At 40.9% G+C, this 25,175-nt stretch overlaps 1 protein-coding gene across 1 annotated transcript; it reads right to left on the minus strand.

Moving 5' to 3' along the window:
* Nucleotides 1-1,891: 1,891 nt before the first annotated feature.
* Nucleotides 1,892-25,175, minus strand: slitrk6 (SLIT and NTRK-like family, member 6). The gene is made up of 2 exons (XM_085150400.1): nucleotides 24,578-25,175; nucleotides 1,892-6,108 (listed from the first exon to the last, which is right to left on the minus strand). The coding sequence occupies exon 2, from the start codon at nucleotides 6,091-6,093 to the stop codon at nucleotides 3,556-3,558; it is 2,538 nt and encodes an 845-aa protein (XP_085006526.1). The 5' UTR covers nucleotides 6,094-6,108; nucleotides 24,578-25,175; the 3' UTR covers nucleotides 1,892-3,555.

Genomic DNA, 25,175 nt, shown 5'->3' on the forward strand with positions numbered 1-25,175 from the left:
AAACATATGCACTGTTCAAAATGAATTGCAAATAGTCACAGCTGGTTACTGGTGTATTATTCAAGTTCAGGTCTGTGTTTGTTTGCCTCCACGAGTCTAGCCTATGTGTGCTTTATGTGTGTAAGCCTGTAAATAATGCATTTCATGTTTAACTTTTACCACTGCTTCCCGTTCCATTTTCCAGCCTTATTCCGAGTCCGACAGCTGGCTTCATTGTTTGCGCTTCCACATAATTGCGTTACATGTGATTACACTTGGTGTGTGAACAGCAGTGTTACTTCGCAGGCGTTCCATCTAAACATGAACATCCACAGTCATTAGAGCTAGGTTAGCTTATACTGATGCAAGAGGTACTTAGCCCTAATGTACCACCATTTTCATCATTATTGTGCAAATTTATGCAGCTAAGTGCAGCAAAAAGTCCTCTCATCACCTACACTGGGAGGAACCTGATTGTGATGTAAGGTTTTCCACATATTGTTGTTCTTGAATGCACAGAGTCTCAGAGGAAGATGTTATGTTATACAGGATATGTAAAACATTTATTGAAACAAATGTTTGGAACTGAGTCATTGTTCTGCTCAGTGTTCTCTTTAAAATACTCCATTTTTTTTTTTTTTTTTTTTTTTTTTTGATATACTGCAATATCCCGGCACCTGGGTAAATTACAGAAGACTTTGAATACTTTAATTTTACTCTGCCTGTAGAGTGTAAAACAGGGGTGTTAAACATAAGGCCTGGGGGCCAGGATCAGCCTGCTCCATTCTAGCCCACTGGGCAGCTTTGGAAAATGTGAAGATGGGCATAAATTTTGGGCTTTTAACTGCTTTGTCATAAGTTTTGCAGCTTTACAATCTGGGCAATGAGATACTAGAACTTTTTCTGTCATTGTACACATTTACTTTTTACAATTTAAGCCCAAAGAATCATACAGATATACTTCAACAGCATTTCTTTACCCCATAGAAAAACTGTATTGTTGACATTGCGCTTCTGTTTCTTATGTTAAAATAATCTCAGGGATTAAATGTGTTTTTAAAGTTCTTTACACTGACACAAAGAAGAATTTCGCTGATCATTTTACAATGTAAAATGTGTTTGAGATTTTGTTTTGTTTACCTCGCCTACTAGCTATTCCATTGTGTTACTGGTTCCTTGGTGAACTTTACTCACACAACTGGATTCACTTATTTGAAGTCGTCCCCTGAAATAAAGCATCCTGCACACAGTTTTGCACTTTGCTAATGTCTCACCTTTAGAGGAGCATATTGCTTATGAGTCTCATAGGATCAAGCAGCAGAAGATCATTTGTCTTCCCTGCTGTGTGCATGTCTGTGTGTGCCTCTGAGAGTTTTCATACCTTAAATGATGTCCGTGCATACAGAGTTTATGTATTTAGATGTCAGTGGCAGTCTGTGTTACGTGTGTATTCTTGGAAAGCAGTGTCAGATACATCAGTTATGATAGAAAATAGAGGAATTACAGAGGTAATTACAGAGCTGTTTCCCCAAGTGGAAAGAAAAAAAAAAGTCATGCAGTAGAGCATGGCTGGAGAAAAAGCCTGCCGCCACTGTTGTGTGATTAAGGACAACGTCTGAGCCATTGCGGGGGGGGGGGGGGGGGGGGGGGGGGGGGGGGGGGGGGGGGGTGTAAATTCACATAGCTGGAAAAAAAAACCAAATGTTGTTTACACAAGTACATCCTCGCACATGTATGCTGTGCAGGACTGATAGCACAATGATAGAAAATGTCTTTTTTGAGTGCCTGGTGTGGCAATTAGCGCAGATAGTGTGCGGTGTTGAGAAGCAGCAGCTTTGAATTCTTTTATCTTGGAGGTAAAACAGGCTGGATGTATACATGAGTTAGCCATAAATTACTTACAAACCATATGTATACTGCAATTCTTTATTTCCTCTTTCAATTACAAGTTCTGTTTATAGTCTGTACAGCACTGAAGGCACACAAAAAAACAATAGATATAATGGAACATAAGTATATACAAAATATACAGAATAAATAATTAACTCTAGTTAAGTAGAAAAGCTACAGAGTGTGTGCTTACATGAACCGTTCCAAATGTTGAGTTTCCAAGAGTATGAAGAGCAAATAGTATAAATGCAGAATAACGACAATGTCTACGTTGCACATGTCACTCGCCAACTCGTCAGCTGTTTATAATGTGAGCTGGGAAACAGAGAGAAGTCGGCTGGAGTCTGTTTTCTATCAGGCTGTCTGTGGAAAACTGGACCTTCACTCGCTTTCGGGCAATGTTATGTTCCAGGAAGTTAATAAATGTGAGCACGAGGAACGAACAATGTTCCCAAATGCTGTTGTCAGACAGAAAATAGTGGCACACGTCTCACATACAGACACTCAGACACACACAGATCAATGATATTCCACATTAGTGGCTTTTTTTCATCAAAAGCTTAAAAAAAGAAAAAACCACAAATTTCAGCAGGACTCTGATTGTCATGCACCATCTTATGGCATTTGATTAGTGCAATGCATTTTTACAACATTACAGTGGTGTATATACTTTACTTGAAGTGCTCTACTTACTGACTCAAGAAATAAAGAAGTAGCTTGTACAAAAATAAATAAAGTTCCTATGTCGTGTCAATTAACTGACAGAAGGATAGCTTTCAAACTGCACTCCTATCCCTGTATTTTTTTTTAATATATATATATATTTTTTTATGTACATGTTGGCAATTTGCTGACTCTTCGGCACAATGAGCATTCTGGTTGCGGCAATCCAGCTGGCTTATGTTGACAGAGGATGTAATCAGGTCATACCCAGAGTCAGGGTAAACTGATTAAACAGCATTTCTGGGTCAAGTGATGATTGAAATTCACTCACTTCTTCCCAAACATCTGCTTTATTCCGTCAGGATGTTGGAGCGTGAGGGGGATGGGGAGGGTGCTATGTGGATCGATTCATTTGGCTGCAGTAACACAGCAGAGATGTAATCAATCATTTAAAAAAAACAAAAAAAAAGTTGGTTTCAACACAGGTCTGTTCAACAGACTGTGAGTTTTAACCTCTTAAACATCCAACAGGGTTCGTATTAGGGTTGGGGTTTAGGGTATTTTCACAAAGCAGAAGCTGATGCTGTTTAACTGATGCTCTGTAGTTTTCATCTAACAGTCTGTGTGTGAATGGTGTGTTCCCCTTAACCCTAATCCTGAACTCAACCCTAGACAGCACACGCTCGTCTAGGGTTAGGTTCGGGTTTTGTTTTGGCCACAGCAAACTGAATCTTTGAAGATGTTACATTTCAAATGACGTCTCAGTGGTCCTGTGGAGATTAAGCGGTTAAGTTATATTTGGCCATAAATAATGACACCTTTTACCAGCTACATAACATGGCTGTCAACAGATGAAACGTAACAAAAGAGTCAACCAATTACATTCTGTGCTACAATTTAAGAGATGTGCCCATCATATATCTATATTTATATTTTACACTGTGGCAAGTACAAGAGGGCCAAAAGGACAAGGCACTTAGATCAAACATTTTATGTATATATATTTATTATAACTTCATAAGCTCAGTTAAATGCAGTTTGATGCTCCAGAACTTCCAAATAGTCTGGTTCAGTATGCAGGTTAGCTTTGAGTTCAAAGTACTCGTTTTTTGTTTGCTCAAGCATGACCTTGTGCGGTCTTGAGTACATAATCGTCTCCATTAGTTTCACCTCCTCCTGGTGCCCAGGGACCTGCATGTCTACAGCGGGCTGAAGCTGAGGCATATTTTTTCTCAGGTATTCTGTTATTCCGAGCTGCTGCAGCTCCTTCTCCCTCTCCAGAATGTTCCTGTACAAGGAGTTGGGGTTGCTGAGAGTGACAAACTCCGCGGGGCACTCTCCGGGCATGGATCTGAACTTTGAGCTGGGGTTTCCCGTGAGGGGCGACGTGTTCTCCTTCTCCATGATGCTCCGGCAGAGGTGATGCTTGGAGCTGGGCTCGTCGAGGTTATAATCCATATCGGCGTCGTGCTCCTTGTGCTGAGAGCAGTAGGTGGGGTTGCGGCAGATCTGCACGATGGGACTGTGCGACCTGTCCTCGTACAGAGTGGTGGACCCCGTCCTCTGTGTCAGAGTGTGGTGAGTGGTTTTCTGCCCATACATGCTGTAATGCAAGTGAATGGGGGAGCTACTGCTGGTGTTTTCTCGCGGCTGCTCCTCTGCTGCTTTTTTCTTCGCCCTCCGCCGCCGCCGATGCACGACGAACACCACCAGCCCAGCTGAGCAGAATATGACCATGAGGACAAAAACAAGAAGGCTTAAAATGAGCACAGACAGTGGGATAGTGTCTGTGAGTGAAATGAGGAGACTCCTCTCATCGCTGTTGGGCCCCAGGGTGGCTGTCACACTCTCTTCATTTGAGGGCAATGGGTGGTAGGTCCCTAAACCGGGACAAAGCACCTCATGATGAAGGCTTCTCAGGTCGGTCTGCATCACTTTCTTTGGCATGTGACACAAAATGGAGCCCACCACTGTGTCCTTTCTCAGTTTCTCTACCCATTGTTTGAGGCTGAGCAAGTCACAGCTGCAGTCCCAGGGGTTGTCCTCTAAATAAATCTGCTCCAGCGAGTCGAGTTGATCGAGCACGTTGCTCACTGGCAGGTGCATAAGCAGGTTTTTTCTCAGGTTTAATTTGGCGAGAGGCACGTTGCGAAATATCTGCGCTGGAAGAGAGCTGAGCAGGTTGTTATTTAATGACAGCAGCTTCAGGTTTGGCAGGGGATTAAATGTGCCTGGTGCAATCTCTTTGATGAGGTTGTATTCCAGATATAGGTATTCAAGGTTGTGCAGTCCTACAAACATGGTAGAGAACAGCTTTTCGATTCTGTTGCCGTTTAAGTAGAGCTTTTTCAAGCTGCTCAAGCTGAGGAAAGTTTCATTATCAATGTAATCGATTCTGTTGTTTGCCAAGTTGAGCAATTCTAAACTATCATATGTTACAAAGTCGTACTTCAGAAGTTTCTGAATCATATTTCCCGTCATAACGAGTTTAGTTGGGCTTTCCTTAAGTATTCCGATATCTGACACCTTTTGAATTCCTCGGTCTTGACAATGCATCAAAAACCCAGCCACGGGGTGATTGTGACAAGAACAATGCTCCACACAAGGACTGCTGGGAATGTGAGATGGTGTCGGGATTCTGCCGTCATCCTTGGCATTGACCAACTTGGGAATCTGAGCTACTTTGGATGAGGGAGTAACAACCATATCCAGTGACTTTGACGGCTCCTCTAAGGGAATATTGGCGTGGGATGGACAGAGGATGTCCCGCTTCACCTTTGCCAGAATGGACCCCTTGAGGTCATGTGGTGTGGTGCAGATCACATCGCTGATTGATGATTGGGCTCTCATGTTCTCCATCCAGATTTTTAAATGTAAAATGTCACAGTTACAGACCCAGTCATTGTCTTCCAGGAGGAGTTCCATTATGCGCCCAATATGCTCCAAAAAGCCGACATAGGGCAGTGTCTGGAGCTTGTTGCCACGCAGGTCCAGGTGGGTGAGTGGTACAAATCGGAAAATGTTGCTGGGTAAAAACTCGATGGAATTGTCATTGAGGATGAGGACCTTGAGGCGGATCAGTTTGTTGAAGGCCCCTGGCTCGATGACCCGTATGAAATTTGTGTCAGCTTGGAGAAATTCTAAATTCACCAGGCCTTGAAAAGTGTCCTCTTTCAGTGTGACGAGAAAATTGCTATTTATATGGAGTTTTTTCAGCGATCCGAAAGTGCTAAAGACCCCTGGCTCCAGCTCTTGTATACTATTACCCCCGATGTGCAGTGAAAGGGCACTCTTAAGCCCTTCCATTTCCTCAGCACGGAGCTCAACCAAGTCATTCTTGTAAAGGTTCAGGTGGAAGGGCACACCTGCTGGGACTTTGATTTGGGAGATTTTGCTGATGTTTCTCTGCTCGCAGTTAAGATGAAAGATGCCGTCTTTTCTCTCGCAGGAGCACAAGGAGTCACAAGACTCACTAATGGAGGATGATGCCTCTGAGGGATGGATATCTTGGGATTGGACCGCAGCGAGAAACAAGCCGATGAAAATGACACAGGGCGGCATTTCGGCCTGAGAAATCTGTGAAGAAAGGATGGGCAGAAGGGGTGGGGAGGGAAAAAGAAAAGTGTTAAGCAACTATGTTGCAGAAGGTCAAACTCAAACACGCTGTCCTAAATAACTTTGCTACTTCCGCGTAGCATTAAAATTATATTCAGTCTCATTGTCAGTGATCCAAATGTCATTTAAGTTTCATATGTTACAACAGCAAGTTTATGTTATGTATGTGTAAAAGTGTAAAATTATATTTATGAGTGCATCATATGCATGAAGAGTAACACAGTTCTTGGATCAAAGCCTTTATGTAGTGTAGAACTGTCCTTGCACAGCCTTAAATGCATGAAAAATATATAAGACTAGAAAACAAAGCTAACAGTGTCCAGTATTCTCTACACATTGTGTTCAATTTATATGAAACTCTCATTAGTTTTAATAGAATTTCCCACTCCCTCTTATAGTCAACATGCTTTACCTATATTTAGATTTATACTTGCACACTCTGATTTATCTACGAATATTCTCTTGATTTATTGACTTTTTAACGTATGACTATGCTGCAGTACGAAAGAGACCATCTTTGTGAGTAAATTATATCGTATTAATTTCTTATGAGATATACAATACATGAATGAATTTCATGCAAACTTGTGAGGCAAACAGGACAAAGAGCACAACCAGATCTCTGTTGATCATCCGTGGCCATCACAAAATCCAACATCTACTGTACAGCAAATGTACATATTTTGTTATTTTAGTGGAACTGGAAGCAGCTACACACACTTTATTTTTACTGGAAAAAACATCTTGGAGCTTCATGTTCTCGTCATTTTTTCTTTCACTTTAGTGTGTAATGAATGCACAGCAGTGGTCTTATTTTTTGCAGGCTGTGAGTGTATGTGTGTGTGTGTGTGTGTGTGTGTGTGTGTGTGATCCAAAAACACTGTGTGGTTTTTGAGCTCTGACAAAGCTGTTTTGAAGCGACTGGTTTCGCCAGCATTGTCAGAGGTTTAGTAAGGTGTTGTTAACAGTTTAACAAAAAGGGGTGGAAATGTCTTAGCAACTGTGAAAAACTCTACGAAGTATTCTCTTCTTTCTGAATGTTTATGTTGCCTTTACTCAGTATATGTAGCATCATCTCTAGCTAATGGCACGCCTATTCATCCAATAAAAAACTTCAGAATTAAGACTCCCTCCCTGGGCACTGCATTTTACCGATGAGTAAATAAATTCCACAGGGTGAGGACTGAGATCAGACAGCAACTCTTCCCAGTGACTCAGTGGGATAATGGTACATTATTTTAAAAAAAGAGGGAGAGCGAGAGAGAGAGAGACTCATTTGACTGATTTCTCTGCCCTTTATATGCAGGCTTGCCTGAACAAAGATGTAGTGTGAGTCATGCAAATGCAGAAGTCACTTCAATCCATGTCAAAGCAACATTTAGAACAAGCATTCTACATTTAGAACGTGAAATAAATGACCCCGTTTTATTGCAAAACCAGCTAACTCACATGAGGCTGGACTCAAAGAGAATTAAATCTGAGCCAACCCTGTATTCATACATCTGAATTCTTTCAAATACTCTTGACTGTATTATTTTACAAACTATATCAAAGCAATAAACCGAAGCGTGTGGAGGGGCAGCCCGGTCCACTGAAAACAAAATCAAACTGTGAGTAGGATTTATGTTGAGTGACAAGGGAAAAGCTGAAATCTGATTTTAATGATGAGCAGCCTGTGCACCACATTGAAATCCATTACATTAAGTCGACTAAAATCCTGATGGATCAAAGGCTAAATCACTCTTGGGGGACTGGTGCAGAAGTGTAGACATCTTCCCTAGATCAAGAATCATCTAGATAGTCACTGTTAACGAATGGGATTCTTCAAAGAGGAAAGACGTGAGAGATGACAGCCGTTCTTGTTAACGAATGCGATTAGTAACTGGAAAGCTTCATTCTGGCAAGACGGGGCAAGCCAATCCAGCCTGTGTTTGTCAGAGACTGAAAGCTATGAATGAAATAATACTCAACTGTCTCTCTTAACAAAGCTGAGGAAATATCTCCCCTTCACTCAAAGTCAGAGAGATGTGGGGCATATTTTCTGGGGGTGTTTGCAGTTGCCTGTGCCCTAAAGCAGCAATAGAAAAAAATATCTTTTTTGGTGTGCAGACTAGAGATACACCTTGTGAAGTCATCATCAAAAACCACTCTACTGTTTTGGGGAAAACAACAAAAAGACTTAAAAAAATGTGAAGTTTTTGATGTGTCAGTTTGGATGCTCGTTTTTTTTTTTTTTGTCCTCTAATTGGAGAACAGTTTGTAAAGTTTTAGAAAATTACATTTTCTATATAGCCTCGAGATACAGACCAAGGGACCAGAAGGCATTCATGTACCAATTAGCTTAATTACTGTTCTGAAACACATCGGACATTCAGATTTTAAATGCTTACTACAGTCTGACTATAAATATAACAATTATTCTGTTTACCAAGTCAAGCAATCCTCACACAACACACACCTAACCCAGGGAGACAACAGAGAGAAGATATCAGCTCCATGAAGCTAAAACATCTCTGAAGTTATTCCCCAACCCTCTCCGTGCCTCTTCTTTCCTTCTTTCAACTTTTTGCCTCCCTCACCATGCCTCCATGCATTTTTGGTGCCACAGGGTAAAGTCAACAGTATTGATGAAAACCAAGACAACTCACAACAGACAATCTTCAACATCTTTGAGGTTCAGGCATATACCCCAAGGTCATTCTCCACATACCTGCAATAACCGATAGAGACTTTACACTCCTCACTCCATGGAACCAGGAAACACTGAATAGCGAGAACTCTAAGAAATATAAAAACCCCAAGAAACTCGTTACATTACCAAAGTAATACATCACTGGCAATTTCACTGAACTCTTACGTAACTCAGACGGCACCAGCTTCAACTCCCATAAGTGCACAAAGAGCCAAAAAGGAAGCTGTAGTAAAAGGAATTGTGTGGACAGTTTTTTCTTTGGCTAGCTTTACAGCATATCTATTTAGACAAGTTTCTGCAAAATCTGGCCTGGGAAGTATTTAAATTAAAGCACATAATGTAATGTTATTACAGTAGTTGAGCATGTCCTCAGCTGCAGCATTTTACACTTTACTGTAACACTTGCAACCGTGAGCAGGCCAGAACACAAAGTGTGCCGGTGAAGTTTCTTCAGATGTGTTCATTTTTTGGGGGAAATAAAAGGAAAAGCGATATACTGACTGCCAAGGAATGGTATTCTTACATTGCTTTGGAAAAAGAAAAACAATTCAATAAAAGGCACAGAAAATTTGCAACACCTATAATTCCTGCAGTGCTTAATAAAGACAAGTTTACAACGTTTGGGGGAGGGAGGTGAAAAAACCCCCATCAACCCACCAAGCAGAAAAACGTAGTCTAACGAACACAGATATTGGGTGTCAAGTTATTAACTGATGGTATTTTTTTGCGACTCAGTGATTACTGTTGTTTTAATTATAGTAAAAGTGCAACTGCTCAATAGTGGTTAGCCACAAGTGGAAATTTTTGATATATCACCAAACCCAAGCGGCATACAGGTGAGACAGTCCGCAAACGTTTCTCCTCAGGTCATTTTAAAAATTTCCTCCATGGAGCAAGCTTTCTTGCTAATGTATGCACCTCACCCACAATGCTGTTACAAGTGTCCCTTTAGTGAGCAGGTTGCACGTGGGAGATGCTGAAGGGGGGAAAAAAAGATGGCTGGATGGATATTACATTCCTCCAATAACATCTCTGATTCTACCACAGAAAACAGCTTCTTCTTCACTCCTTCCCTGCCATGCTGATTACTGAGAGAAACAGATGCTTTCAAACCCATGCTAATAACATATTTGTCAGATTGCAGATAACAAACCGCACCTGCATCGTTAGCCAATTCCTCACACCCTCATCTGTTCTGCTCGTCCGTGACCCTACACAAGTTTCTGAATTGGATATTACTGAAATACACTGTCTGTTTCTGTGTTAGCAGATCAACAGCAGACCTTTAAACTCCTGTTGTTCTCAGATTACAGTCTCCTGTTAATTTGACCTGCTTAGTAAATCTGGTCCTGAATGCACTAATAATCTCGTGATCCCCTCCCTTACTCATTTCTACAGGGAATCACCACAACATCAGGCAGAATGCACAGGAATAATTAGTTGAATGTTCTTGCCTCGAGGGAAATCTGGCGCTCTGAATCTGCCTGGACAGGAGTACAACAATAAGGAGACCAACCACTCTTTGAGAAAGACAAGTTGCTCATTATAGATCACTCACTGAGCTACTGTTTAGATACACAAAGAATGAAAATGTCTCTCAAACAGTAATGATGTCTTTTAAACGGTTGACTATTCTGCATTTATCTTCCTGTCATCTATCCGGTATGTCGTACAGAATTGAAAATGTCAGATTATTATTTCCCTTTTGTCCAACCAACAATCCACAAAGCAAATAGATGTAAACAATGTGTTGTAGTTTTAAACTTTGTAATAGTTGAATGCAGTTTATAAAATCCCAAATATAACACATCATTCTGGTGTGTTTTACTTAGTGTGATCTTAATAATCTTTGTCTAGGTTTCTATGATTTCACCTCTTATGATTCTTGATCAAATGAGGTGAGGAGGAGGGAAACTGAGGAAGAATTAAGGACTTTATGGATTGGCGTGAATTTGAGAGAGTCCAGCAGGTGGTGGACAGAAGACTGCTCTTGAAGCTGAAATCAGTCAAAGGGACTGCACCCTTTATTGGCTGTTTTATGTATTTATACAGGAGAACTTTATTAGGAATAGTTATTGTTTTGCTATTTGGGATATGTGGTGTTATATCTGTGTTGAACCTGCCAGGTCAATGTAATTTCCTGCTAAGGATTAATCATGGATATATCTGTTTATGTTTCTAATTAACATCACTTTGGCATGTCTTCAAAACACTGTAGTTAAGCGGTCACTAAATAAATAAAAACATAGATTAAGAATCAATAGACATTTATCATTTAATGGTCTCTGCAATAATTTATCTTTACAGATGGCTAAGCAAACTCATTAAAAGAGGAGGTGATGGAAGAGACGTATCAGAATTGGCTAGAGGCCACCAAATTTAAGCTTTCTAAGCCAAAATTTTCTCTGAGTGGTGGAATTGCCCTTAGACCTTTCCAGCTGCTTGTTTTCCCCCCATCCATGTGGAAAGGCATGCCATTTATTTTAGAAATCAGTCTTTCGCTTCTGAATTCTTATTGCAAAAAGCAACAAGAATAAAAGGAAACATTTGAATCAACGTTTTAAAGTCTGTATTTGAAAAGACATACTCACAGATTCCATTTACGAAAAGAATATATTAATGTAAAATCAAACATTGGCAAAACTTCTAAGCTGTGAACAACTTCCACATTTATACAGTTAGACATCACTGGGAGTCAGGCAATAATCATTTTCAAGCATTTCTATGCAGAACATTGAGAAATGTGACTATGTGCTCGTGTTTAGCAATTAAAGATAACGTGACAAACCAAAATGAGACACAAAAATCTCATTTGTCAAACCTATTAAATTTACATTGTTTAGACAGCGATAATATTCAGACAACATCTCCCAAATCTGGTGCTGAATAATAACTGCAGCATTTCCCTTTTTATTATTTATATACATTTGATTGCTCAGGAGTCTGGTGGAAGTCATGGGACCCAAGGTGCTCACCTTTGTGACCCTAATGGCTTGCAGGATAATATGAAATGAAAAAAAAAAGACTATTAACAGATGTTATCGCGTACTGCATGATAACACTGCAGAGAGCAGATAGAGAACGGCAGTAGTTTGATGCTCTCTTCCTACTGGATTTCAAACAGACTCCTCTTTACTGATCCATTTTTCAAGCAATCAATGTTGCATGGAAGTCGGTGTGATGGGCGCAGGAGATGAAACATTCTTCCAGTGCCAGTCTTCTGCTGCACTCTTTTTTTTACACATTCAAATGTTCATCTCGTGCTGTTCAGACAATTCAATTAGAGATCTACTGAAGCCCTATGAGATTGCTCCTCATGCATGTGAGCGAAGCCAACTCATCACCCAAAATCGAATCAGATGAGTGAAAAAAAAAAAAAAGGAAAAGCAGCATGGAGCGGAGGAGAGTAAGACATCAGAGAGAAAGTGAGGAAAAAGTCTGTTGATGGAATATTAATCATAGGCCGGGTTTTTTACCATCGCTGGAACATACACAGGAGGCTTTGTCCATTTATAAAACCAATAAACACCCTGTTAATGCTTCTGCTGGACCGGTTATAAATTGTATTGTTCCAGTGCAGTGAAACACTCCATAATATCACGGAACACCCACAGTGAGTCCACTGCCCCCCGTGGGTATAATATGTCAGAGTGACAAGGCCTCTTCTATGTGACTGTGTGAGCACTCTCACACAGAAAGCCATGAATACACAAATGCTCATCTTCCACACAGACTTTTACAGCACTGCTGTAAATAAATGTTGTCTTTTTATATGTTCATTAGTGTGTCCATTCAGACAAGTGCACGCATGATATCTGAGATGATGTAAGCAGCCAAATGACTTTAAATAACCAAAGATAAGTGTATGCAAAAACTTTTTGCATGCATTTTCAATATGAAACTCCCTTTTGTGTGTGTTATAAATGAAGCGTATCCCTTAGTTTTACACAGGAGCATTTTCATCTTGACCCTAAGTAATCTTTCTAATCAGTGTAAAGGAAGTTTTAAAAAGCCTGTGGAATGATCACTGATGTCTGCCTGCAGCTGCCTTTGCCTCAAACACTTTGCTGGTCTCTCAGTCCACTTTCAGTGGTGTTCGGCAGAGGTGCCAGTTATTTGTTGGTCTTAGTTCTCCATTGTTTCCCCATAGCTACTATACAGGTCCCCTGAAGCACACAACAGCCCCTTGTTTCCCCCATAGACATCCTCCAATGGAGGCTGTGAGCCATGGACGTCTGGCTGCCCTTGCGAAACTGGGTTTATGGTCAATAACACCCGCTAGTTTACGCCTAACTCCATAGAGGACGACCATGCGTCACTCTCACTGAACCTAAAAAATTAAAAGATTCCTCTCCTTATATGAAATTTGCCCCAACTTTAAAGTTTAATACATGCAGCATGTTTGATCAGGTGACCAATAATGTGTTAAATCACCAAGATTTCAATAATTGAGCTAAATGATACGGTTGCCATAATCACGCAGCCCTAGAAACAACGCAATCAAGTTTTATTCTTATCAACATTTCTGTAGGTCAAGTCACTTTCGAGCAGGCAGATGAGTCCAGAATTCATTACTTGGTAATCTAATGTATCACATAAGTAGTGTGAGAAAGCGATGGAGCTGAGCAGACCTTTGCTGATAAACTTGGAGCATTTCCCTTTGCAAAAGTCACTAAAAATTCTGACAAAGACATCTCACTGCTGACAGCATTTCAGTATGAATGGACCGAATGTGGCTTTATCACAGCTTGACTGTGACAAACTTTAAAATGACAACTGTATTGGGTATTCATTTGCAAAGCCAGGGTTCATACTAAGCACGCCATCCTTACTGAACAGCTCGTGTGCCCTTGCTTGCCATTGATTTTTGCACTCTTTACGCCCCTGACAGCGCACTGCAGCACCACTTATTTACCATCTGTACATTTGTCATAGTTTCTAGTGGACTGACAAAGACACACACACACTGTAGATACAGTATATGACAACAAAACAAGGACCTGGATTTGCACTGTACTAAGTATGAATGCACACCATCCGGTTGACAGTTCCGAACATTATTTTTAGATAATAAAACACAGTCATAGTCGTGTTCTGTCCTCGTCACTGTCAAAGTAAAGCACGCTAGAGCCACAAATAGCCCATAAGGCATAATTCCTTCTTCTGTTGCAGGAGGCAACCTGATGTAGCATGAAAGACTTGTTATCCCTAGTGGCACCCCGATGGATAGAGCCATTCTCTTAGCTCGTTCAAGAGTGATAAAAGTCACTCCAAATGAGTGTTTTGGACATATCATGGAGATGTCTTGTGGATATCTCACAATATTATTGGCTTTTCACTTGCTCTTAAAAGCATTAGTCACCTCGGTTCTTAGCATTTTATGACCTTAGTCCTCCTCATTGCTAGGCTACCTGCAGCTGCAATGATTAATGGATCCTGACAACAGGGTGGTTGAAAGAGTAGAGTTTAATTCACTGAAGTCTGAAGTTCTCTGACAGTTTAATCCACCCGTTCACCCCCCGCAGCAATAATGTAAATATAATCTGTACCAGCACCGTGAGACTGAAATCCAAGCAGGTTTAGGATCAGGATTCTACAAAACAACTTTTATTCAGACATATGAGCCAACATCTGACATGTATTGTATTGTTCTGCATATGGTTAATGAGCATTCACATGTACAAGGATCAGGTTTCAGAGCTCTTGCCTGTCAAGTCCCTGTGAATGGAGCGATATCACGTGTTTCCCAACGGAATTGTTGATCTATTGCTTCATTTTGCTTGCGGTGCTTGTGCTGAAACGTTTATCAAAACTTTCCGTGTGCCAGCGCAAGTCAAAGTGACTGAATTGCATTTATTCAAATTTGAATCAAACATGCATGAAAACAAATCCAGTAAACCAATGTTAAAGACATTTCAGCTGTATATATTTAGTTGGATTTTAGTTTTGTAAGTGCAGTACGTATGACTGATTTAGATTTAGATTTTAATTAAAAAAATAAAAGTTTAAAATGTTTTTTTAGCTCCTAGTTTTAGTTAACTATAGTACGTCCACCTGTTAAGGGTCTGTATACATCTATTTTATAAAATATATAAATTAACACTGACTGAACTTTCTGGCCCTTTGTTTCAGCATGGTGGAGGTTTTAGTGGAAGTACTGTGCTTTCAAACAGGCCAACAAAGATCCTTTTAGCTGTGTTGGAAGCACACAGCCTTGGTGATCAGGGGAGCGAGGCTGATAGCACACGCTCTGCTGGCTGCTACAAGGATTGCATCTTTAGAAACATCTTCAGTGTCCCGATGAAAAAAAATGAAAAGAAAGAAATTCGATTGGCTCTCTGCTTTTCTCATGTTGTTCAGTAGTTCTAACAGCTGGGAGCTCATCCCTGTGGTAAGTCATAAGCAGATACTGAACTACATCATGCATAGAAACCTAATAAATCTTTATGACCATTAACTGACACAACGCCACAGTTTTGCTTACTCACTACCTTGTGTAACTGCATAGCTTCCTCACTTTCTGCTCTCTGCTGGTGGGCCTTAATTTCTGATAGAGAACATATGCATGATAGAACTAATAATAGAAACACAAAGGCAGTGTGGGATAGGGAGGGAAGAGGGGGTGGCTCAGCTCCCCTGGCAAGCTTGATTTAGAAGGCCTGCATTTCAAATGGTCTGTTTAACTAATGCGCAGTAATTAGTTCTCCTGAAATGAGCAGGCGAGTTACGCCACTGTATAGTAGGATCAAGGTTTTGTAAGAAGACCCATCTGCACCAAACAGATGTATCTTTCTGTATACCTTACTGTCGCTTTAAAAAAAAAAAAAAAAGAAGGACACTTTCTATTCAGGAGTGACTCACCAGCAGGACTGGCAAAGTGTAGATACATTTGTTCACTATACTCAATCTAGTTTCAGTGCTACCTGGAAAGTCAGGCAACTGAAAGCAAAGCCAATACTCTAAATAAAGTAGAACACGGTTTTAATAGAGATTGTTGTGTTATATCATTATAAGATAGCTCTTTGAGAATATTCAGTGAGTGTCTCATATCTTTCTATCTCCAGTGTAACCATCCTTAGTCTTTTCAGCCTTTCAGTTGTTTCTAATGTCGATTTTAAAGCATGCCCTCCATAAAAACAGGGCCACAGGGTAATGGTAATGACGGTCTTATGATTCACTCCATGAATAGGTGTAGATCCGCCACTTGGAAAAAAACAAAAACTTCATTCTCAAAGGAGTCCCATATTATAGGTAGACAGGCCTGGCTACTGAGAATAAACAAAAGAAAGGGCACCACCTAGAACATTCTGTCATGTCAGTTAATCACAGCTTGGTTTCTGTGGTCTACATAAATGCAGGCAAGTTTATAGACAACCTGAAAATCTGAAAATAGAAACTTAAATTATATTAAATCTGTAAAAATACTAACTCGCAACAAAAAACGATTTTTATATTTTCATATGCATTCTAGTTAGATATCTGAAATATACCAATACTGGTCTATTTTGAAACTTTCAATTAGAATTTATAGAAACTTCCTTCCAAAAAAACTACAAATACATAAAGTGATTGTCAAACACAATCGAGCTGTAAGTACATTTTTCATATCACACGATGGACTGTTATGTACTGTGATCACGCTGGATATCTGGATATCCTAACTGTACAATTATGACTGGTATCATTCAAAAACTAGAGTCTTCGATTATTTTTAAAGCAAGGATTAAACAATATGTTTTCCTCACTGTTACCAGTTTCATAAAATTGATCGTTAGGATAGAAAAGCTCCATTAAGAAAGTTATTTTACCATTTTGCACATAGAAGCAGTTTCAGAACATAAAAACATACCCATTTAAGTATTTATGTTTGAGATCCAACTCAGAGCTGTTTTACAACATATTCATGCAAATATTTAAAAATGCACAAAAGCCAGGAATTAAAGGGGGTCACCACACGCATTGCAGTAATGTTACAATTAGTTCACAGTCGTCCTCAAATTGGGCATGTGGCTATTTCTGGGAAATGTGAAATGATTTTTGAAAATCCGGTCCTGGCTGATTAATTCTTCTTACAGTCAAACACAGAGCAGCTTCCTGCTCTCTTATTTTGCTCCATTATTTCAAGAGTTACATCAAATCTGTCATACAGTCGGCTTTGGTAATTGCCTTTTTTTTAATGCATGCATTGCAGTTTTAACAGCTTTGATGATATTGGCATCAAATCTAATATTTTTTGTACAAATTTCTACACCTGCTATCTGATGTAAGCCTTTCAAAAAAAACAATCGATGCATGTGCGCCTAAGTTCCCGAGTTAAAGGTACTTTGTTGTAAATACCCTCTGTAGAACCAACCTAAAGCACCAGGGGGTAGTGGTTTATCAGTAGGTGTTTTCAGATGTCTCTTGGTTCTTAACCTTTATATAACTTTTTTAGCTACCTCCCAGTTTTTGCCCACCACCGTAAATATGAATGTATTCATAATGACTTGCCCGGTTAAAATATTATGCAAATGTTTATTGCACAACAGTGCAGACTGGCCCAAGTTCAACTTCAGTTGATATCCTATCAGGACAAAACAAACATCTTTTGGATGTAGAATCAAAGCAGTTGTTTCTTCACATTTGGTAATTAGGCTTTAGTTACTCAGAGAAGATATGAAACTATTTTTTTAAACACAGCTTAAAAATAAGTACTTGTAACATAGATTTTCTCTGTATAACTCTACTACACGTTAGACAGCCAGTCACTGAGATCATCAGATCTTCGCACTAGTATTCTGTCTGCTGATTGGCTCTTTAACACTGATGAGATTTACTTCAAATATATTAAAATTTAGTATCAAATAACAAGACATTATCCAACACTTGGTAGGATGTAATCAGTCTGATTTATCAGTTTGATATTCAGCCTTATGTACTACACTCTAGCTTACTGTTCTTCAGCAAAACCATGACGAGTTTACTAACTGAACAAATTACTATAAAGTCATAAGCTGTTTTTTATGACCACATCTGTTAGTGGCTTTGTTCATTAGTAACAGCTGAATGGTATGTGATCAAGTGACAATTCATCAAGACGCCCACTAAAAGCAAAGAAAGAGGAAAAAAAAATCTACATGCCATATGTAAACGTTGCCTGTATGTGTTTTATATTTACCTGACAGGATCTAGACTATGATTGTCATAAGCGACTGCACATTTTCACATATGGGTGCACACTTTGAGCCCATGTGTGTTCATGGGAGAAATGGAAAGATGGCGGCGCAGCTTCTTTAGCTACGTTAAAGATAATAAGATTAGCACAAAGTCACAGATTTATCTTTTACTGTTTGGGAAACATGGAGATGGATCATACACACACACACCCCCACCACCAATTCTGATTCTCCCTCTGCTCTGCCCTTTCCCTGTTTATTCACCAGGCGCCTCCATAATTCATTACTGTGTCATACTAGAATCGGTATAACTTGCTTTATGATGCAGAGCCAGTAGAGCTAAAACTCCACCCTATCTGACACTTTGGCTGATGCAAATTTGCCTGAAGGAAATCCAGTCTATGGTCAAGGGAAATAAGAAGACTCATTGGAGCTGCCAGTATCAGTTGCAACAGCAGACTTAAGCAGGACACACAGACAGAGGCAGAGCTTACGGACCGATAGTCAAAAACATTTTCAGACTGGCTCCATTGAGCAAGAGTGGATGGTTAGATGAGAAGATTGATAGATGTTATGTCTGTTTGACTGCATCAGTAACACCAAGGTGTAATGTCTTTTTAAAAGGAAGATAAAGCTGGTTTATTTTTACATAATTCTTGTCTGGACACATAAGACAGCAAATTCAATGCAGATTAAGTTCAAGGTGTCTTGCTTTCAGCCTGTGCATTTTTTTTTTGTCAGTTAATTGAGTGTGTGACAACTTAACTGCAGAGACTCGGGCTGACCTGCGCCGTCCAGCTAAACAAGACCTTTCAAGACCAATTAAGTGGGAGAGCCACAGCGGGAAGTTAAAGAAGCTGGACAGCATTCTAAACTCCTGGTAAAACCTGTTATCAGAACAAAAGCTTCAAAGTCAAATATAAGACTCAATGCCACCCATAATTCCCTGTTTGTTTTTGAGATGGATTACTCCGAGCCATATGAAATTCCCGGAATCACAACAGAAACTGCAGATTAAATGCATATACAGGCAGCACAGCACACACTGCACGTCTGTCACAAGAAATGTGTACACATCACACGTGACGCTGCTGCAACAGAAGGGAGTGTTGCGTTTCAAACAAAGGTGGTGGTGGTGGGGGGGTTTATTGTCCTAAATAATCTGCTCGCTGAGCATTTCATCAGAATGCTAGCCGCAGCCCATCAAATTCTATGTGCTACTTTTCCAGCAGAAGGTTTTACAATATTCATAAAGTGCTTGGCAAGATAGAAAGATGGATAGGTAAAGGCTCAACAGCTGGCAATAATGTTTGGTGTCAAGACAATGAACAATGCTGAACTTGTAAAGGTTTTTGAGGTGTGTTGAAAATGTGCAGTAGCCAATAGCCAGACTACGAGAGATCTATGGGGACCAAGCTCCGTTCTCATATATATACAGTGGGGCAAAAAAGTATTTAGTCAGCCACCGATTGTGCAAGTTCCCCCACTTAAAATGATGATAGAGGTCAGTAATTTGCACCAGAGGTACACTTCAACTGTGAGAGACAGAATGTGAAAAAAAAATCCATGAATTCACATGGTAGGATTTGTAAAGAATTTATTCGTAAATCAGAGTGGAAAATAAGTATTTGGTCACCTCAAACAAGGAAAATCCCTGGCTCTCACAGACCTGTAACGTCTTTTGTAAGAAGCTTTTCTGTCCCCCACTCGTTACCTGTATGAATGGCACCTGTTTGACCTCATCATCTGTATAAAAGACACCTGTCCACAGCCTCAACCAGTCAGACTCCAAACTCCGCCATGGCCAAGACCAAAGAGCTTTCGAAGGACACCAGGAAAAGAATTGTAGACCTGCACCAGACTGGGAAGAGTGAATCTACAATAGGCAAGCAGCTTGGTGTGAAAAAATCAACTGTGGGAGCAATCATCAGAAAATGTAAGACATACAAGACCACTGATAATCTCCCTCGATCTGGGGCTCCACGCAAGATCTCATCCCGTGGGGTCAAAATGATCATGAGAACGGTGAGCAAAGATCCCAGAACCACACGGGGGGACCTGGTGAATGACCTGCAGAGAGCTGGGACCAAAGTAACAAAGGTCACCATCAGTAACACACTACAACGGCAGGGAATCAAATCCCGCAGTGCCAGACGTGTTCCGCTGCTGAAGCCAGTGCATGTCCAGGCCCGTCTGAAGTTTGCCAGAGAGCACATGGATGATACAGCAGAGGATTGGGAGAATGTCATGTGGTCAGATGAAACCAAAGTAGAACTTTTTGGTATAAACTCAACTCGTCGTGTTTGGAGGAAGAAGAATACTGAGTTGCATCCCAAGAACACCATACCTACTGTGAAGCATGGGGGTGGAAACTTCATGCTATGGGGCTGTTTTTCTGCCAAGGGGACAGGACGACTGATCCGTGTTAAGGACAGAATGAATGGGGCCAAGTATCGTGAGATTTTGAGCCAAAACCTCCTTCCATCAGTGAGACCTTTGAAGATGAAATGAGGCTGGGTCTTCCAACATGACAATGATCCAAAACACACCGCCCGGGCAACAAAGGAGTGGCTCCGTAAGAAGCATTTGAAAGTCCTGGAGTGGCCTAGCCAGTCTCCAGACCTCAACCCCATAGAAAATCTGTGGCGGGAGTTGAAAGTCCGTGTTGCTCGGCGACAGCCCCAAAACATCACTGCTCTTGAGAAGATCTGCATGGAGGAATGGGCCAAAATACCAGCTACTGTGTGTGCAAACCTGGTAAAGACCTATAGTAAACGTTTGACCTCTGTTATTGCCAACAAAGGTTATGTTACAAAGTATTGAGTTGTATTTTTGTTATTGACCAAATACTTATTTTCCACCCTGATTTACGAATAAATTCTTTACAAATCCTACCATGTGAATTCATGGATTTTTTTTCACATTCTGTCTCTCACAGTTGAAGTGTACCTCTGGTGCAAATTACTGACCTCTGTCATCATTTTAAGTGGGTGAACTTGCACAATCGGTGGCTGACTAAATACTTTTTTGCCCCACTGTATAAACATATTTTAGAGTATAAAATATGCTCTAATATAATTTAATCCCTGCTAGACATTAACGTTTTCCCCAAAATGTGGCCAAAGTATGCACTTTTGTATTGCCCATATCTGGCACTGACTGACTGCACTGGTCCACCTTAAACAATTCTTATATTAGATGTGTTACAACATTTGGGCACATCTGGTCTACACTACACTTCTTATAACCCACATTAATACCATGTCTGGCCCAAACATGTGAGCTGTCAGTGCCAAAAAGATCCCAGATAAGACCCAGATGTGTCTACTATGTGTAGCAAGAAGCACTTAAAAAAAAAAGAAAATCCCTCTCTTCCTTCCCTCAGCCCCAACTGGGTACAACAGATGGCTGCTCCTTCCTGAGCCTGGTTCTGCTGGAGGTTTCTACCTATGAAAAGGGAGTTTTTCCTTCCTACTGTCGCCAACTGCTTCCTTATAGGGGGTCGTCTGATTGTTGGAGTTTTCTATGTATTATGGCACAGTTTATAACTGTCACGATCCTGGGTCTTATGACCCAGTGTTTTGAGTTTTAGTTCATTTTGATGTTTATAGTATGTTTAAGCTCATTAGGTTTCCTATGTTCATTTGCTTATTAGCTCCCCCTTGTGTTTTCAACCCCTGTAAAGTCCCCCCTGCCCTTCATGTGTTTCATGTCTGAGAGTCTCATGTTGTCAAGTTCATGTTGTCATGTCTGCGTCTCATTATGGTTCCTGTTTTACTTTGAAGGGGTCCTGTGTTCCTATGTTCAATGTTTTTAGTTGTACTCTCCTCTTGTGATGTCGTTATGTTCATGTGTGTCAGCTGTTTCCCCATGTGTTTCCGTTTCCCTCATCATCCTCCTGTGTGTATTTAGTCCGTGTGTCTCATGCACGTCACAACTTCAGGTACCCATGTCAGTTCACCATGTTTAAGGTTTTTTCATGTTTAGTTTTAGTTCACCCAGTTTAGGTTATTGTTTAGTTTCACCTATGCCCTTTGTTTGTACCTTGTTTCCTAGCCTCAATAAATGGCTTGTTTTTTGTTAAATCCACGTCACGTTCAGTTTTTGGTCTGCGTTTGAGTCCTCTCTTGCAAACACATACAGTCTGCCTCAGCCAGACTGTGACAATAACTTACAATATAAAGCGTCTTAAAGGTGACTATTGCTTTGATTTGGAGCTATATAAATAAAGCTGAACTGAAGTGAATTTTACAGGTGTTTGTGCTCAGTCACTCCTTTGTTATGTTGTGGTTACTCAGGAATGTGCTACCATAAACATGCACTTTAACTGCTCCTGATTGCTTTCTCTTACAATTACAAAGTATTTTAAGAACTTTTTATCGTGTTATGACAAGTCCTGCCTGCTAATTTACACCTTCCTGCTGCGACACACGACAACGAAAAGCCAGCAACCTTTCTCCACAGAAGGAAAAGAGAGCCTTGTTTACTCCCAGTCTTTTCTCCCCACTTCCCTTGAAGGGCTCCCACCAACAGTTGCGTGCGTCTACTACTTAAAAGTCAGGCGGCTTTTAGCCTGGGAGGCTGAAACAGAATGAGGTGGAGTTTGGGCCGGAGAATGCGAGACAGTTGACTTGTTGCGTCAGGCTAGAGGTTGTTTCATTTCAGCCCGACATGGGATAGCAGATTAGAGCCCCACCCACCCTAGCAGTCCATGACTTCAGAGTGCGTATGTGTTTCTGCGCTGCCTTGTTTATGCGCTCGCTCTGACCGTCTATCAACTTTCCCCGAGCGCCCCTGCAGTGTTCCCAGGCACCAATTACGCCAGGACTCGTCCCTTTCCTCCTCTGGATTGGAAGTGATGCGGCTTGCCCCTACAGGGTCGACACCACCACTACACCCACATATCAGTGAGAGATTCTGCCAGCGCCCGCGGCCCTCCTTCACCACAATCCTGGAGAAATGATAATTATGACATCCACCCACTCAACAGGCATGAGATAGTTCAACTCCCTTGCCCCTTGTTCCAGCCTTTTTTTTTTTCCTTTTTTTTTTTTTGACTGATTCAATATTACGTGGGCTTACGCTGCCTACTTCATCTCCGCTCTCTGATACATAACTGCAGGATTTCTCAATTTGACAAACAGCACACTAATAAAGTTTCACCATGGCCCGAAGCTCTACCCTCGACCCTGAGCTGGCTCTGAAATCCGCAGACCACTCACACCTGTCAGGCCAATTTCCTTTTGGCTACTCAACTCATTACAGACAACACCTACCCTATTCAAACATATTTGTGTTTCCCCTTCACTGCAAACAGTTTGTTCAGTTGTAGGGGACTAACCACCACTGCACCACCTGATATCCACAAGTAAACATCAGCTCTTGTTCCCCCTCTCTCTATAATTCCCTGTGCCTGGGTGACTTTTTTTTTTTTTTTAGGTATTATAGCAATGGAGCTAAAAAGCTGGAGGGGGAAAAAAACAAAAGAAAACTCTTAACACTAGAGAGGCAGACAGGAAAGTTGTGATTAAAAAAAATAAATAATCAAATGTTATGCCATCCAGGGCCTATAACTGGGGCATTACCTTATTAACCATTATTCATCCAAGCAAAAAATTGGGGTCCAGACTCAATTAAGCAAACTTAAAGATAATCAGACAGTGCTTTCCCCATTAACTTGCACTTCCTCTAATTGAAGGGGGAAAGCTGATTAGAAGTAAGGCACAAATGCAATGCAGATCTATTGAAATGCCTGTGATTACAGAGTGTGAACATGCACGCTATAACAGCGCCATGTAAAACGTAACGAGATTAATTGGCTGGCTCTGCTTCCTGATTGGCTCGGTTCTGTCAGAATTTATGACGCAGCGCCCATTAAAACACACCTGTGACCACTAACACTAATAAATATTCATACGCCACAGATATAATTAGTGATGGTCGAACGCCAGGAGGGAAGAGCGAAGTGTGAGGCAGCTTCAATCTGTTACTGTTATCTTTTAAAAATGAGCCACTCACTCCAAAGTTTTGTCTTTTTTTTAAATATATTTTTTCCTTGTATGTAATACGAAGCAGAGCATAGGCACACCAGTCCGAATTTCCATAGGGGAGAACAGCGCCGTAGGATACAGTAACTGTGTGTGGCAGACAGCCAGGTGTGCTCGAGGTAATGGAGCCCCCTCAGGAAAACTCACAGCTCCTTCTCTGTTCCTGTCAAGTCCAGGCACTATTTTTTATTTATTTTTTTCTTTAAAGCTGTTTTCTGCCTGTGCTTTCTGACAATCTACACCCTCTGTTTTATAGCAGTTTTTTAAGGGGGGATAAAACTGGATGGTTACTGCACTGCAACATTCTTTAGCTAGTTAGAACGTGCCCGTAATGGACGCGGATTCCTTATCATTTAAGCTAACCCCAATAAACAAAAAAAAAAAAAAAAAAAAAAAAAAAAAGGGGGGGGGGGGGGGGGGGGACAGTTATTTAATTGCAATGAAACAGAAATAAACTTTCCATAAATCACATCCGATCCATAACTGACAGAACATTGACAGAAAAATATTTACATTCACCGTAAAGTGACACTTACCGGATAAAACTGTTGAAGAAAGACGATGTTTAAGTCCAAATTTCACTGTGCTTGGTCCATCAGTTAATGCGGGTAACCCACCACCTTTAAAAACAGGAGAGGGGGGACGCGCAGGCTAACAGTTTCTCTACAGTCCACGAAGCTCCTTATAAAACAGGCGGACACACTACAAAACTTCACAGGTTCCGTCAGTCCTCTCCCTTTTCCTTTGCGGTTCCTCACACACACTCACACACACACTTAATTATTCCGATACACCAGGACGCTTTGCGGTGAGGTTTCACTCCGGTCCCGGGATGATGAGCAGCCCGCAGCCTTCCTCCTTCCAGTCTCTCCACAGTCAATTAGGATTAAGTTGCAGGTTCGAGGCGACAGTGTTAAAACATTGTTGCCATTAAAGCGGGGCTATTCTTTCATCTCTCTTTTTTCTAATTATGCTTCTACGGTCAACTTAAAATAAAATAAAAATACAATGCCAGCGCGTGCCGTTCCCTGCTCTCGCGCTGCGCCGCGCGCTCTGTGTAGTTAACCAATCTGCGATATATTGGAGCTGCTCGGTAATTTGCATGCTGTAGAGGTGGACTACAAGGAGGCAAGG

Source organism: Neolamprologus multifasciatus, chromosome 23, assembly GCF_963576455.1.
Source record: "Neolamprologus multifasciatus chromosome 23, fNeoMul1.2, whole genome shotgun sequence".
Classification (NCBI taxonomy): Eukaryota; Metazoa; Chordata; class Actinopteri; order Cichliformes; family Cichlidae; genus Neolamprologus; species Neolamprologus multifasciatus.